At 39.3% G+C, this 13,679-nt stretch overlaps 1 protein-coding gene across 6 annotated transcripts in view; it reads right to left on the bottom strand.

Moving 5' to 3' along the window:
* The window catches only part of abcc3 (ATP-binding cassette, sub-family C (CFTR/MRP), member 3), a 63,205-nt gene that overhangs the window by 20,281 nt on the left and 29,245 nt on the right, over positions 1-13,679 (bottom strand). For all 6 annotated transcript variants that reach the window (XR_003981848.1, XR_003981847.1, XM_030399722.1 and 3 more), the window contains exons 5-12: positions 11,347-11,472; positions 11,001-11,062; positions 8,366-8,497; positions 6,510-6,761; positions 2,603-2,780; positions 2,320-2,481; positions 2,097-2,189; positions 1,248-1,451 (exon numbers count right to left, since the gene is read on the bottom strand). Coding sequence is in view for 4 of the 6 variants with exons in the window: in XM_030399722.1 (XP_030255582.1) it covers positions 1,248-1,451; positions 2,097-2,189; positions 2,320-2,481; positions 2,603-2,780; positions 6,510-6,761; positions 8,366-8,497; positions 11,001-11,062; positions 11,347-11,472 (1,209 nt within the window). In the remaining 2 variants the exon portion in view is untranslated. The remainder of the gene's footprint in view (positions 1-1,247; positions 1,452-2,096; positions 2,190-2,319; positions 2,482-2,602; positions 2,781-6,509; positions 6,762-8,365; positions 8,498-11,000; positions 11,063-11,346; positions 11,473-13,679) is intronic.

Here is a 13,679-nt window from a genome sequence, read left to right as displayed (position 1 = left end):
CTGATTGGATAAAGTGGGCAGGGGTACCAGAAAATGTATTTTCTCTTTTACTGCATGTGCAGGGGGAGGAAGGTCATGGGTTACCGACCAAACACTTTATAACAGTAATTACTGTTGGAATATAGAGCTAATAGTGCTATCTAATGCTTATTTTATTTTAAAAAATGTATTACTTACAGCAGCTTTAAACTTTTAAATATTGGACCTTTAATCCAGTGCATTATTTGACATTACTACTAGATTACTGGAATAAAACAATTGATAATGCGTCTAACACCCCATTGGTCCTGGGTTAAGTTAACACAGTATTGTAAGTGCAATACTGGCCCACACTGGATATGTTTTGACCCACTGTTTTTTTATACAATTATTCCCTAAATGTTGTGCATTATGCCGGCATTGCAACCGTAGCGTTCCAATGCTGCTTTCAAATGCTTATGTAAATAACAAAATTTGCTTTGAGTGGTCTTCACAATGTGAATCTGCTAAAAAAAAAAGTTTTTGCAAGTTTAATGTGAATGTTAATGTGTGCTGCATCATGAACAGCAGCGACATCCCCGAATGCAGATTTGAACTTGTCCAACACTCACGCTATTCACCTGATTTGCCCACTTTAGAGTGAGACCTTTCCCAAGATGAAAAAGGGGCTGAGTGGTCACCATTCAAATATGACTTCTACTTACTTCATACAAGGGATCTGTATGCTCCATAGTTCTGGGCTAAGTGTGTAAATGTAGGAGGGGACTATGCTTAAAAATAACTGTGCTATGTTTCTGACTTCTTCTACCTTAGGCCATGAACTTTTCAATCACATCACATGTTAATTTTTAGCCAGTGAAGCTATTAAGTTATATCAATTACATAAGTGACCTGTATATTCTTTTCTACTTGCAGTTTAACAAATCAGCTTTTTTATCACAAGGTTCTTGAAATAGATTCTACAAAACCTCCTTTGTAATTTTGGACAACAAACTAGGCTATCTGAACACTTGGCGAATTGTATGTACAGCTTTCAAACATTACTTATAAGCTGCTAGAGTTAACAAGAGTTCCTCTGACAAGTCCTTGATGACAAACAACAGTGCTGATGAGCATACTGTCCTCTACAGGAAATAGCAAATATGAAGACATTTTTGAAGACATTCAGGCCGCCGGTGTAGAATTGTCTGGAACAGATTCCCAATGAATTTCACGTAACAAGGATACTTGAGGGAGGGACGGTATTCAGACATGAGGACTGAGCCTACCAGAAAAGGTGCACTGGTCCAGGCCATAGTTGACAGCGCTCCCAGATACGCCGTCTTGCGCAGCACGTTGAGTTCCTTCTGTCGGATGGTTAGGACCTTCTCTTTGAAGGAGTTCTCCCAGGCGTACAGCTTTAGGACTTTGATTCCATTCAGGATCTCGTTCATCAGCTTGATGCGAGCATCCTTGTACTGCATCTGCTCTACCTGGGAGAGAGCAAGAGGAAGACAGAGTCAAGAAGATAAGTTGTTCTTTATCTGGCAATTAATAGACTAACAAAACAACAAAAATTATTTAAAATATTAAAAAATATTAAAAATATTGTAAGGTGGACAAAGGATACTTTTCTGAAGTGCTACATAATGATGCTATATATAATGTAAAATCATGCAGAAACACATATTTCAAACTTGATTGAATTCTACTACACTTTGCCAAGGAATCAGTGTATTTCAATGTATTTTAAAAAAAATTAACTTTGAACTCTGTTGTTTTGAAAAGCTGAAGCTGGTATCCACGAGATCAGATGTGCTTTTGACTGAGGCACTAGCACATGAATTAAAGGATATGCTCACAATAAAACAATGACAAGATATACAGTCAGGTGCTCATATGAACACTGAAGCAGTTTTGCTTGGTGTTATCAACCTCCTGCTCATACTAGCCATTAAAAGATCTCTCCTTAATGTGCTTCTAATGTTACTGATAGGGGACAATATAATTCGTTGGTACAAAAAACTAAACAACTAAAACTGCAAAAATAAAATATGTGCTTATGAGTAGCAGTTCCATTGACAATCAGTAAACAATAACAGTAAATTACAACCATGTCCTGTTCTGACAGTTCCCACCTGGTAGGCTCGTGTCTTCATGGCAATGACAGCATTAAAAGGGATCAGCATGACCATTACAGCCACCCCAGCCAGCACAGATGGACCGAGGTTCTATAAAAGACAGCAGTCAGTAAATCAATGCAAATACAATTCAACATAAATACAGAGATAAAGCAAAAGTCTCCCGTGTTCAATAACTACAGGTACTGTGCCATTTACAGTAATCCATGTGTGAACATACCTGCCAGAGGAAATAAAGTGCCAAAACAATCTGAAGTGGAGCAGACCACAACATGTTGAGGAAAGTGGTAAGATCCATGAACCTCTGTGCGTCCACAGACATCAGGTTGACTACCTCTCCCACGGTAGATGAGCGCTTGGCAGCGTTAGTTATCACAAGCGCCTGCAGAACAATGACGGGGGTAAAAAAACAACTTCACTCAACACTGTAACAAGATCATTTTCTGTGGAGCAGTACTGTATCTGTTAAGGAAATGTGCTATGCGTGAGAATTTTGTGGATACCTTCCTGTAGATAGCTCCTATGATAGCTGTGCGTACATTCATGCCTGTGACAAAGCAGTACTGAAAGTGACGGTGGAGGATGAGAGTCTGCAGGAAGGCTGTGAAAAACATGAGGAAGGCCAGCGAGTAACCCCACCAATCAGGAACACCCTTCTGTTTTGTGAACGAGATCAGCATCCTACAGCACAAGAGGGACAAAAGGGACGATTCCTTTAGATTACAACCACAACACTAAAGGAATCTGTAAACAGCTGTGTTACAAATGGCATGTAAAGTCATCTTTTTATGCAATCCCCACTTGGTCTGTAGATACACGCACGTTTTTCCCATGCAAAAATGTTAGTAAGCATAAACACACTATCTCTACATTGGAGTTCATGTAAATTTCTAGCGTATAATTTGTCTGCAGTTTGAGCCTCGGGCCTAGAGTGTGCTGTATAAAGACAGTGTTGTTATTCAGTTACATGATGGGATTTGGATGTAGAAAAGCAAAAAAAAATGTGAAATGTACTCAGTACTTCATTACTTAGAAAGCATCTAGACGCCAGCAAACCCTTGATATGCAGAACTCCCTCCATTCTTCTATTAAATCGTGCCTCGACAACTTAACTGCTAACGCCGGTCTGTCTACCTGCCTCAGACAGTCTGTGATATTGTAAGCAACCCACAGAGCACTGCAGTGAGGCTTTACTGAAAAACAAGATGTAGATCCCACATGACACCTTTTCCAGTCTCTTTTCATGCCCTCCCTGTAAACTTTCAGTGAAGTCTTAAAATAATACCACTTCTGTTTATGAGACACAGTCTGGTCTCTGTGCACTCAAAAGAACTGCTGACCCCCAATACCACTTTAAAGCATTCTTAAGACAACACAACCATTCCCAGATGAATTATTCAGAATTTCTCACATTGGCAGAGACATTAGCAGCACTGTTGCGTCCCTGCTGTAAGCGCATCAGAGCTGGTCACAGCCCCATTTGCATTTGCATCTCCAAAGATCCCAATCTCATCTGTGGCATTCTCCAGTGGGCTGACTAACGCATGCCAGGTATTTTCATCAGTTGGCTGCTAGCATGCAACACGTTACTGAAACTTTTGACAACACAGAAGTTATAGTCAGGAAACTTGAGAAGTCTTCTGACAAAATATAATCTGTGGCTACTAATAGCTTAATTTTTACTGCAAGGTATGGCTGGATTTGACTTGACTCACCACCAGGTATAGTCTTCCACTGCACATAGTATCCCCATAATGTAGGCAGGATTGTGAGTCGATTGTCATAATGATTAACAAATAACCAGAAGAGTGGAAGAATTCCTTTATCACAGCCCAGAAGACAAAACAACGGTGTCCATCACACTAGCGATGATTCCCTTTGACCAATCAATGAACTGCAGTGTTTTCACTCCATATATAATGTCAGACTATGTCAAGCTGCTAAGTATCTGATCATTGCTTGGAAGAGGATCAGACTTTAAAGGTGTTTTAAGTTTGAGAATGGTGAGGAGAAGTTTTCTGATACAACAAGCTACTACCTGAAAGACTAACTGAGCTAGATTAGCAGGAATGACAGCTGGAATACTGAGTGGGCCATGGCATTCAGATAAAGGTGCCTAATTAAGCCAGCCGGGCCGGTCACTGTACTTTAGCCTAAGTAGATTCGATGTAAATATAAGACCTGGCAAAGCTGTTGTGTATCTGCTCTTTGCTAGGGTGAGTATAGGATTTAAAGGCAGCTTAAATGGTGTAGCAGAGTTACACAGTAGTGTCGCTCATCACTGGGGCTCATACCAACTGCAGGGATTGGTGATTGGTCAAAACATAATTTCACATGAATACTGGGCTTTCAGTAAAGCAAACCTTTAGCACAATTTACTGTGTATTGGCAAATACTGTTTTGAAAGTTGTGTTAATGTCAGTCATGGCACATGTTATGTAATTTATTATCTTTTAACAGAGCCTCCTAGTGGCACAGGATGTGCATTTTCCTTTTTTCTACTGAGATCACGTGACTCAAAGGTCAGAGTTGAACAAGGAAGCCTTCAGCATTGCTGCCTATAATGACTATATGTAATTGGTTTTAAATCTTGTAATTTTTGTGAATACTGTGTGCAAATACATATCTTGTCAATTTACATAAAACACTTTATGTTTAGAAAATAAGCATTTTATTCAAGTTTAAAACAAAAGGGGAAGAATATACACTTGAGTAGCCTGCATGTAGCATAGATTTGTTTCCTGAAATAGTATACTGACATATGACATTTTTAATGTTAATTTTTATGTTTCAAATATTAATGTGAATTGGTTTTCCTTATTTACAGTTATACAGTAACGAGAAAAGAAGAGTAAACTCTCTTTCTCTCTTCTCTGTTTCTGATTTTCTTTAAAACTGGTTAGCTATCTGTAGATGCATGTAGATGCTACATGTACTGGAGACAGAATAATGTGTTAATAAACTTTACTTTCTTATGTTGTACTCACCAAGCTTCTCTCAAAATACCTTAAAGCAACATTTTGTTTGAATTGGCATTTTTGTGTGACTGGCGCTCCCCACAGTTTCTGAGCGCAACGTCACTGTCACAAATGTGAATCCCAGGTCTGTAATAATTTGTCAGATGTAACGTATGTGGTAACAATAAACACAACTTAGTCAGTCATAACAATGTTGTGTCTAGAAAAACTTGAACTTGAAACTTGAAGTAAACGTGTTTAACACTGTGATCCTACTCTGGGTATCACAAGACAATGTACCATCAAAATGATTTTGATCACATTATTATTAATCAAGTGTCCAATGGCGGTGGGAGAGAATCAAAAAGATGCAAGAATCTATATGAGATGTTAATGAAGGTTCTCAGTCATCCAGGTCATGGTAATTCTAAGTGCTATATCATAGGCAACTGGACGTGGAAGTATCTCTATCAGTAGGAGGCAAGGAATGGCTATGTGATGGAATAACTGACAACTTTCTGAGGAATAAAGGAGAGATCTTCTCCAGAAAATGGGATAAACGGATCATCTTCACTGTGAACAGTGAGGACACTATTATATCTGGATCCGGATATGTGAAATGAATCCCTACATCAAAGAAGTGACCGAGAAACATGTGAGAAGTAAAAATTCCACACGATATTTATATGAAGCTACTTCTTCAAATACAGACCAGACCGGCGAGAATTCAGTACTGACAGTACTACTGTTACTGCAGAGGTGTAAAATTTTACTTTCTTTTCTTTGTTTTTCCCTGCTGTGTCAAATTACAAAAAATGATTTCTAAATGACTGAGATTAATCAAATATACAACAAATCATGAACTCGTTTTTTGAATAGAGCTTTCAGCATGTAAAACTCAAAAAGGAGAAAGGTTAGATCTGCAGTACTAGTCTATGAATATTACATGGGTTTAATATCAAATAAGCTCTGTGCAATCTGACAGCTATAATATCAGAGAAATTGAAATTAAAATGTTCTTATGCGAAACTTGACTTGCGCTTGCAGTGACACAAAAACTCAGTGCTAACTAGCATTATCCAACCACATGACTGAAAAAAAATACATACAGGAAAACAATGTTGTCAGCGGTCTCTGATTACTTATCTACATACAGAGGACTGCTATCGCTCAGTTCAATCTTTTATTAGAAGCTGAAAGGAAACATACCCTATTTACATAATGATTTTGCATCCTGAACAAGGACAGTATGCATTTTAAATAAAGACGTCCATCATACTTGGATCCAGTAAAGCAACATGCAAAAACTAAAATACAACATGCAAACAGACCTACTGAAAATAGTATTTGGGAACAGTAGTAACAAAGAGAGTTTGATGGTGTTGGAAACTTGCAAATGTGGCATGGCAAAAAAATAAAGGAGGCAGCAGTAACACGCCACCTGTATTTTTACCTGAGCAGCTGAGGGTTGACAAAGGTGATGACATCCTGCAGGACTTTGTAGGCCGAGCCGATCAAAAAGTAAGGCCCAAAGGCTTTTATGAGGGCTCGTAGGAAAGACGGCTGGTGAGGAGCAGCTTTCTGATTGGACAGCAGCACCTCTGCTTCCTCTGGGCTGCTTTCACCTCCTCCTTCTCCAACAATGTGGTTGGTGGTCTTCGGTGGGGGCTTGGAGTACACAGCCTGGCTGGATAGATTCGGTTCACTGGACAATTTGGAATTCGGGAGGTTGTAGGGGATAGAAAAAGACACAGAGTATTTATTAATTCATAAATGCATTTATTTTTATTTTTTATTTATTTTTAGCATATACTACAAAGTGACAATCATTTATGCCAATGTTCGTCAAACTTCAATGTTGCAGTGTGTCCCTTGTCCTGTCAGAATTTTTTTTATTTGTTGACAAGACAAGATCTCAGGAGGTGGGATTTAACGCGACAAAAATGATCCAAGTGTTCAGTAAAAGGAATGCAAACAAAATCTATTCTAATACCAACTTAAAGCACAGAAGTCGGATTCCAGCAGTGAACAGGCGACTACAGCTCAACAACTGTGATGACATTCGGCTTAACACCAAACTGGTTTCCAGATGAAGTGAAAAGGCCTAAACGTGCTTTTCCCATATCATTTTACACGTTCCTCTTAATGAGAAAGCACAATGAAACCACAGCACAGGGAGAGGAAGCAGCCTGGGGGGTCAGAGTTCAACAGGATTGTCGAGTCTGGTTGTTCACTGGGGTAGCACAACAAAGAGCTGAAGTTCTGTTCTCAGCGACCGAGAAACTACATTCATTTACACTGAATCACTGAACATACTTGAACAGTGGACTGCAATATCACAGACATGAGAAGCACATTGTATTCTGCAGCACATTGTGCAGAGCAGTGGGGGTGAATTTAATCCTTCAAGGCTCCAACAGTTGGAAACAAAGCTAACTACCCCACAATTGTACAGAATACATAAGAGCAACCATGCTACAAAAGAAAGCAAAGCAATGCATACATGTTGTACATGCTGTCTCTCATGTATGCAAACTGGCAGCATTCCTGCTGTTGAGGTTACAAAAACATGCATGTGCTTTGCTTTTACAGGAAAGGGAGAACTTAAGTCTACACACACACACACACACACACACACACATAGCTCTGCCCTCAAAGACAACATTCTATCCCTTCTCTATTGTGACAAGGAAGCAGAAGGTGGGGCCACTCAGTGTGACAACTGGACTTGATTTTTCTTTATATACATTATAGATGTCTGTGACTCAGAGTAAACAGTTCACTCTGGGAAGTAGAATTAGCTTACAGTTATTTGAGACAAGAAGTTTCATACAGTAGGTTTATATGCACTCAAGTAACCTGATTAGTGTCAGATTTCTCCATTAAACAGTCATCTAAACATCATTTAAAGGAGTAACCAGGTTAACTTAGTTTAAATTCAGCTGAAGAAACTGGATTTCCTGCCAGCAATTGATTGATCCTACTGTACTAACAAGTACTGTGTATGTATCCAAAGTCAGACATCCTATTCCTCTGTGCCAAAGAGCTTCATCTTTTAAAACAAATTTAAAAACACATTAGTAAGCCACACTGTTACACCACTAGAAATACTCACAAAAGTATTAAATGTTTGTTATTCAATAGGTGAGCGCAGTCCCCGACAAATCTAATTTTCGGAAATGATTGATCCTTTGTCAAAAATGTTACATTTAATTATAAACTATAATGATAGACTGCAACTCCAGTAAAAGTAAAGTGATTTCATGAGGACGCAGACACCTAGTAAAACATCTCTTCTGATCGACATACCTCTTGGCTTTCGACTGTTCCTTCTCCCACTCTTTGAGGAGTTTGGGCACCATCACCTTGGAGCTGTCACGTGGATTCATGGACCAAAGATCTTTCGCTTCCAGGGGCATTCTGTAGCCTTTAATTGCCATTCTGAGAGGGAGAATAACAGCAGTTTAGTTCAGCTTGGTACATTTAGCAATACTATCAAGGATAATTAATGTAAACAAATGGGACATTAGTTAAATGGTTGCCAGCCTCCACTCGTCCCAGTGCTTTTTGAATCACTATCATTATTGTAAGGTTTGTCCCCTTTTGTGTGTTTGATCTCTGGACAAAATATCATTCTAAAACTAAAATAGTTTATTATCTCAGAGACAACTCAGAAGGAATGCCCTCCGTGAAGACACTTAATTGAGTTTCCTGGATTTGCTTATCATCATTATGTACAATTGGATTGGATTACACCGGAAATTTGGTTGATGTTTTTTCCAGCATGCGGGGAGATTGGCTTACAGAAGAAAAGGGAAAGAAGAAGCGGTTCTTCCATCAGAAAAAGAGCAATTTCCTGTTTGTTGAGGGAATCAACTCGAATTACTGCTTTGTGGATGTAGGCCTCCACACCAACCTGAGTATTGTCTTTTTTTGCAGAACATTATCAATAAATTAATAATTATTTTATTTCAGACATGTGAGAACAAAACCTTGAACAATTGTGTTGACAATTTTGTTGTAACTGTCATATGAATGAGTCATGGCCAAAATTGGGGTTTGTGAGCTCACACTGACCTTGACTATTCACAATTGTTTTTTAGGGGGGTTTTTGTTGTCTGTTTTTGTTCTCTTTGGTTTGTGTTTTATATATCTGATGGAAAACCCTAATAAAAAATTATTTAAAAAAAATAAATAAATAATAATAATAAAATAATAATAATAATAATAATAATAATAATAATAATAAATGGGCCAGACTTACTAACAACCTGAAAACATAATGCTGCCGACCCTGGCTATCGCGGAGGCATAGAAATAACAAAAACGGAAATAATAGAACCGGTTGTGTGAGGCCAGTAATCATCTCAAACATGCTCTCATTTGTTTACACACAGGTGTAAAAACAGGTAAAATGTATTATTCATCTTTATAGTGTAAAATGTTGCAGAACCTCTTCAGTATTACAAACTGCAATTATGTTATTGGTAATAGCAAAAACTGTAGGGAGCACAAAAGTGTCGAATATTAAATAAAAATTTAAAATTCATATACATGCTTGTGTGGAAGATATAAATGACCAATACATCTTTCTTTCCCCTTCCCTATGTAAGGCATCCTTGGGTTGCTCTGAAGGTGCTATACAAAGCTAAGAGATTTTTATTATTATTTTTATTGTTATTATTTCATTTTGTAATGGCATTTCCTCTGATGATAAGTTGATGATATGTTGTAATACTACTGGCTCGTTAGTCGCACCAGTGATTGTTTGTCCTCATCAGCAGATTTAAAAATAACATTAAAGGCAGATCATTGCTGTGTTTTAAACTGGGGAACAAAAGACCAAACCAAAGTCAAAGTGAAATTTACAGAGAAATGTCTGTTGTGTTCCCTCTGTAGTATTTATCCATGATAAATAACATTACTGATTCATGCCCACTCTACTCTGCTTATGATCTGCGGTCATGCCTCTGCCACAGTAGGTTAAACATGCTGGTTACTAGTTACTACTAGTTACTTTTTATCCCCATCCAAATGTGATTTATATTAGGATAACACAGATTACCAGTTAAGACTGAGCTATTTTTTGTTGGGGAATAATGCTCTGCAGTACATACCTTTTTGTTGATGATTGAATAAAATATTGACATATAAATGACAAGTGCTAAATGTGCTAAATGCTATTTTGGGTAAATGTTTTGATATATTAATCGAGTAATAAATAAAAAAAAAACGATTAGATGGTTAGTTTAATCGAAAAAAATGATTGATAGATTAATCGTTAAAAAAAATAATTGTTAGGTGCAGCCCTATTTTCAGCTGTTATGACAGCCGTGTTAAATTACTGTGGGTGAAAATCAAATGTTTATTAATTTTGCTGCTTCATAATAAGAGCTTTTAAATAACTACATAATGTAGGAAGAGTGAAGTGTGAAGTAGGTGCATGATGCTGCCTCATTGCACCAGTCACTGCCCTCTCACCTTTCACACCCAATCACAAGGCCTTCTACCTCCCAACAGGCTAGACAACTTCTAACAAATTCAAGCTTAACAAGGCTTCTAACTACTCAGGCTTGGCTGTGAGCTTGGCACATCACTGAGTATCAAGTATGTTAACATTACCATGACAGGCTTTTTACTCTAATGCTGTTCCCCAGATAAATAGGGGCTAGGAATAAAGGATAATCCACCTAGCTGCCAACCTAGTTTAGCAAGTTAGCCGCTATACGATTAGCATGTGCAGCCCTATTTCAGAATTACTTTGGCATTGTTTTTGTTTTAGCCAACAGGAGCCAACTGCCTATTTTTCTAACTTGTTTTTTAATACCGAACAGTTTAAAAGCACTACAACAAAAGAACGATTACTATTCACTGTGATTAAAGCAAATCACCACGCATACAACAAAGTGTGTGTCTGCGGATGTTGGGTGCAGCGTAAGCCCACCTCGTGAACCACCAAAACGTTATGGTGGAGAGAAAACCGGCGGTGGTTTCAGGGCAGGGATTCTGAAAAGATATTACAAATGTGCAGAAAATAGGACAGAGAGGTTACACAAGGATAAGGAGGACATATTCTGTGAGCAGCCAATAAGAACCGTGCTCTCTGTGTGAGTGTGGAACTTGCTTGAACCGGCACGAAGCAGCCCCAAAAACACACACTGAGACTTAAAACTGCTCAGAACATTGAACATTCGAAGTCAGCAGAGTGCACAAGATATACTGTATAGCATAAAGACGCACACACACTCCATGGATTCTGCACTACACGTTTGCAGCAGCGTTCCACTCACAGGGTCTGTGACAACATTGGAGAAGAGGGGAGGTTTCTCGTTGAAGCAGCAGAGGACCAGCTCGCAGACCACCAAGGCGAAGTAGAAGTAAAACGTGGTGAATCTAAGCTTGTCTGTCACTTCGCTCTGTAAATGTGAAAGAACGACACACACATATGCACAAAGAGGTCAGTTCAGACATATAGTTGCAAGCATACACAGTGTGTTTACATGCAGGAAAATTAGTCGTAGGTATTTGATTATACTAGTGTCTGAATGGACTTCTTTATGAAAGTGAAGAGAGGATCATGACAATAACACAATAAAAACAACAATCAAGACTGACATCATGCATGGTGGCATAAATAGTTCTAGTTCTCAATCTGACTAATAGTAGCTCAGAATTGGTTCTATGGGCAGTCTATGCACCTAGGTGTAAAGACTGAAGAATTCTGGGGAACTGAGTTAAGTTCAGAGTCCATTTTTGAAATCCACAGCTTGAGCTTATTTACTGAAAACAACAGCCTGCTGTGGTTGGAAACAACACTAGCCCCATTCACACTGCCATTTGAGTGTGAAGTGTTAAATTCTCCACATCCTCCTGTGTGAAAATCTCACATACGGCGAGGGTAACATTTCGCTGCGCATCTGAAGTGCCTCCGGAGGTAGTATCAGAGGCACAGCAGAGGCGAACTGTACTTCTGTGAATGGATAAGCCGGCAACGCGGAGTGGGGGGCGCGTCGATCCGATAGTGTTCACAGTGTGATAACTAAACAGATCCTTCCCTCAACAAAATAAAGAGATACGTCCCACAAAGCAACATTAAATGACCAAACAACAGTAACGTAGTAACTGGTCGTGTCTTTGGCAACTTATATGACTTACACGAGCCGTCTGTCCCTGGTGAAAAACTTTAACTAACCATGTGTTTGTTTCCTTCCACTATTGGGTTGTAGTTACTCTCTTGAAAAAAAAATCACCATGACGGCAGGGGCGGTTCTAGAGGGGGGGCCAACAGGTGCCAGTGCCCCCGTAACTCTGAGTCTAGACCCCCCTGTGGCCCCCCCTGACAGGGAGTCTGCATTAATATTACAATGACAGATTTCTTGCAATGATTTTGTTCTGAAGGGAAAGGCAGAAATAAAGTGTCTCAGCAGTTTACTACCCAATCAAAATTGCTGAAATTGTAAACACTGCTTTGTCTGAATGAGGGATTTATCTTTTTTTCCGGGTTGTATGTGCCCCCTAACAAAAAAGCCGGACCCAACCTGGCCCCCCTATTAAAGCTGGTCTAGAACCGCCACTGCATGACGGTCAACCCTCCCGACCGAGGCTTCAGTGAACTTTCCCCGAGAAAATAGCCTCTCTCCCCGTGAGTGACAGAGCTAGACAGCATCCAGTTTAATGATGGCAATTGTGTAACTATTTTTATTTTTATTTTTTTTAAGATTTTTTGTGGCATAGACACCTTTATTAGCAGTAGACAGAGAGGAAACATGGGAGAGAGGGGGAGGTGACATGCAGCAAAGGACCTCCGGCAGGAATCGAACCGGGGTCGGCTGCGTTTTATGGCATGCGCTCTAACCACTCAACCACCTGCGCGCCTAACTATTTTATTTCAAGCGAAAAACGTTATAATTATAAACAGTTAGCGGGTACATGTTTACATCAACAGGAGGACACTGGGGTGAAGGAAGGTAAAAAAAAATTTTTTTAAAACACAGACGTCATCGTCATGACGTGTACTGTCATGCCTCTTTCGGATCCGCAGCGCCGGATAGCTGTGTGAATTACTAGCGCATCTGTACGCAGCAGCTGCTTGGTTCGGTGTGAAGTGTAGTTACTACGTCCTTTCAGATTTTTAAACCGTCTCATGATGGGTAGCCAGTCAGTGATGGAATGGCGTGAGGTGAGAAGATGCACTCTGTGATGGTCTGCGCATCAAATTTGTCGTTTGCTATGCTCATACTCATATATGCACACACACACAAAAAAAATTTTTTCCTGGAGGCCCATCGGAGAAGATCAACAATGGGACTCTCGGCACATTGTCAGGGTTTTCAAGCACTAGGGCTCAAAGATGCTACAAATCTTTGTAGTCAAGTGATAATTCTCTGTGGCTGTCATCACTATAAGTAACCCCTTCACTTACAAGCAGTCATGTAAAAAAATACATGTTACAGCAGCTTTAAGGTAACCTTGTTTTGCTTGAAAACAACACATTCCAGCTTTTGTAGTAGAAATGTTTAATAGGTCACTAATCACCTTGCTCCCATAGAAAAGGGGACTTATTTATTTGAGAGCATGGTAATTCAAGTAGATTACAGCTATACAGCCTTGGAAGCCAAAATTC

This window comes from Sparus aurata, chromosome 20 (assembly GCF_900880675.1).
Source record: "Sparus aurata chromosome 20, fSpaAur1.1, whole genome shotgun sequence".
Classification (NCBI taxonomy): domain Eukaryota; kingdom Metazoa; phylum Chordata; class Actinopteri; order Spariformes; family Sparidae; genus Sparus; species Sparus aurata.
The sequence above is the reverse complement of the archived record's forward strand: the minus strand, read 5'-3'. Positions and strand labels throughout refer to the sequence as shown.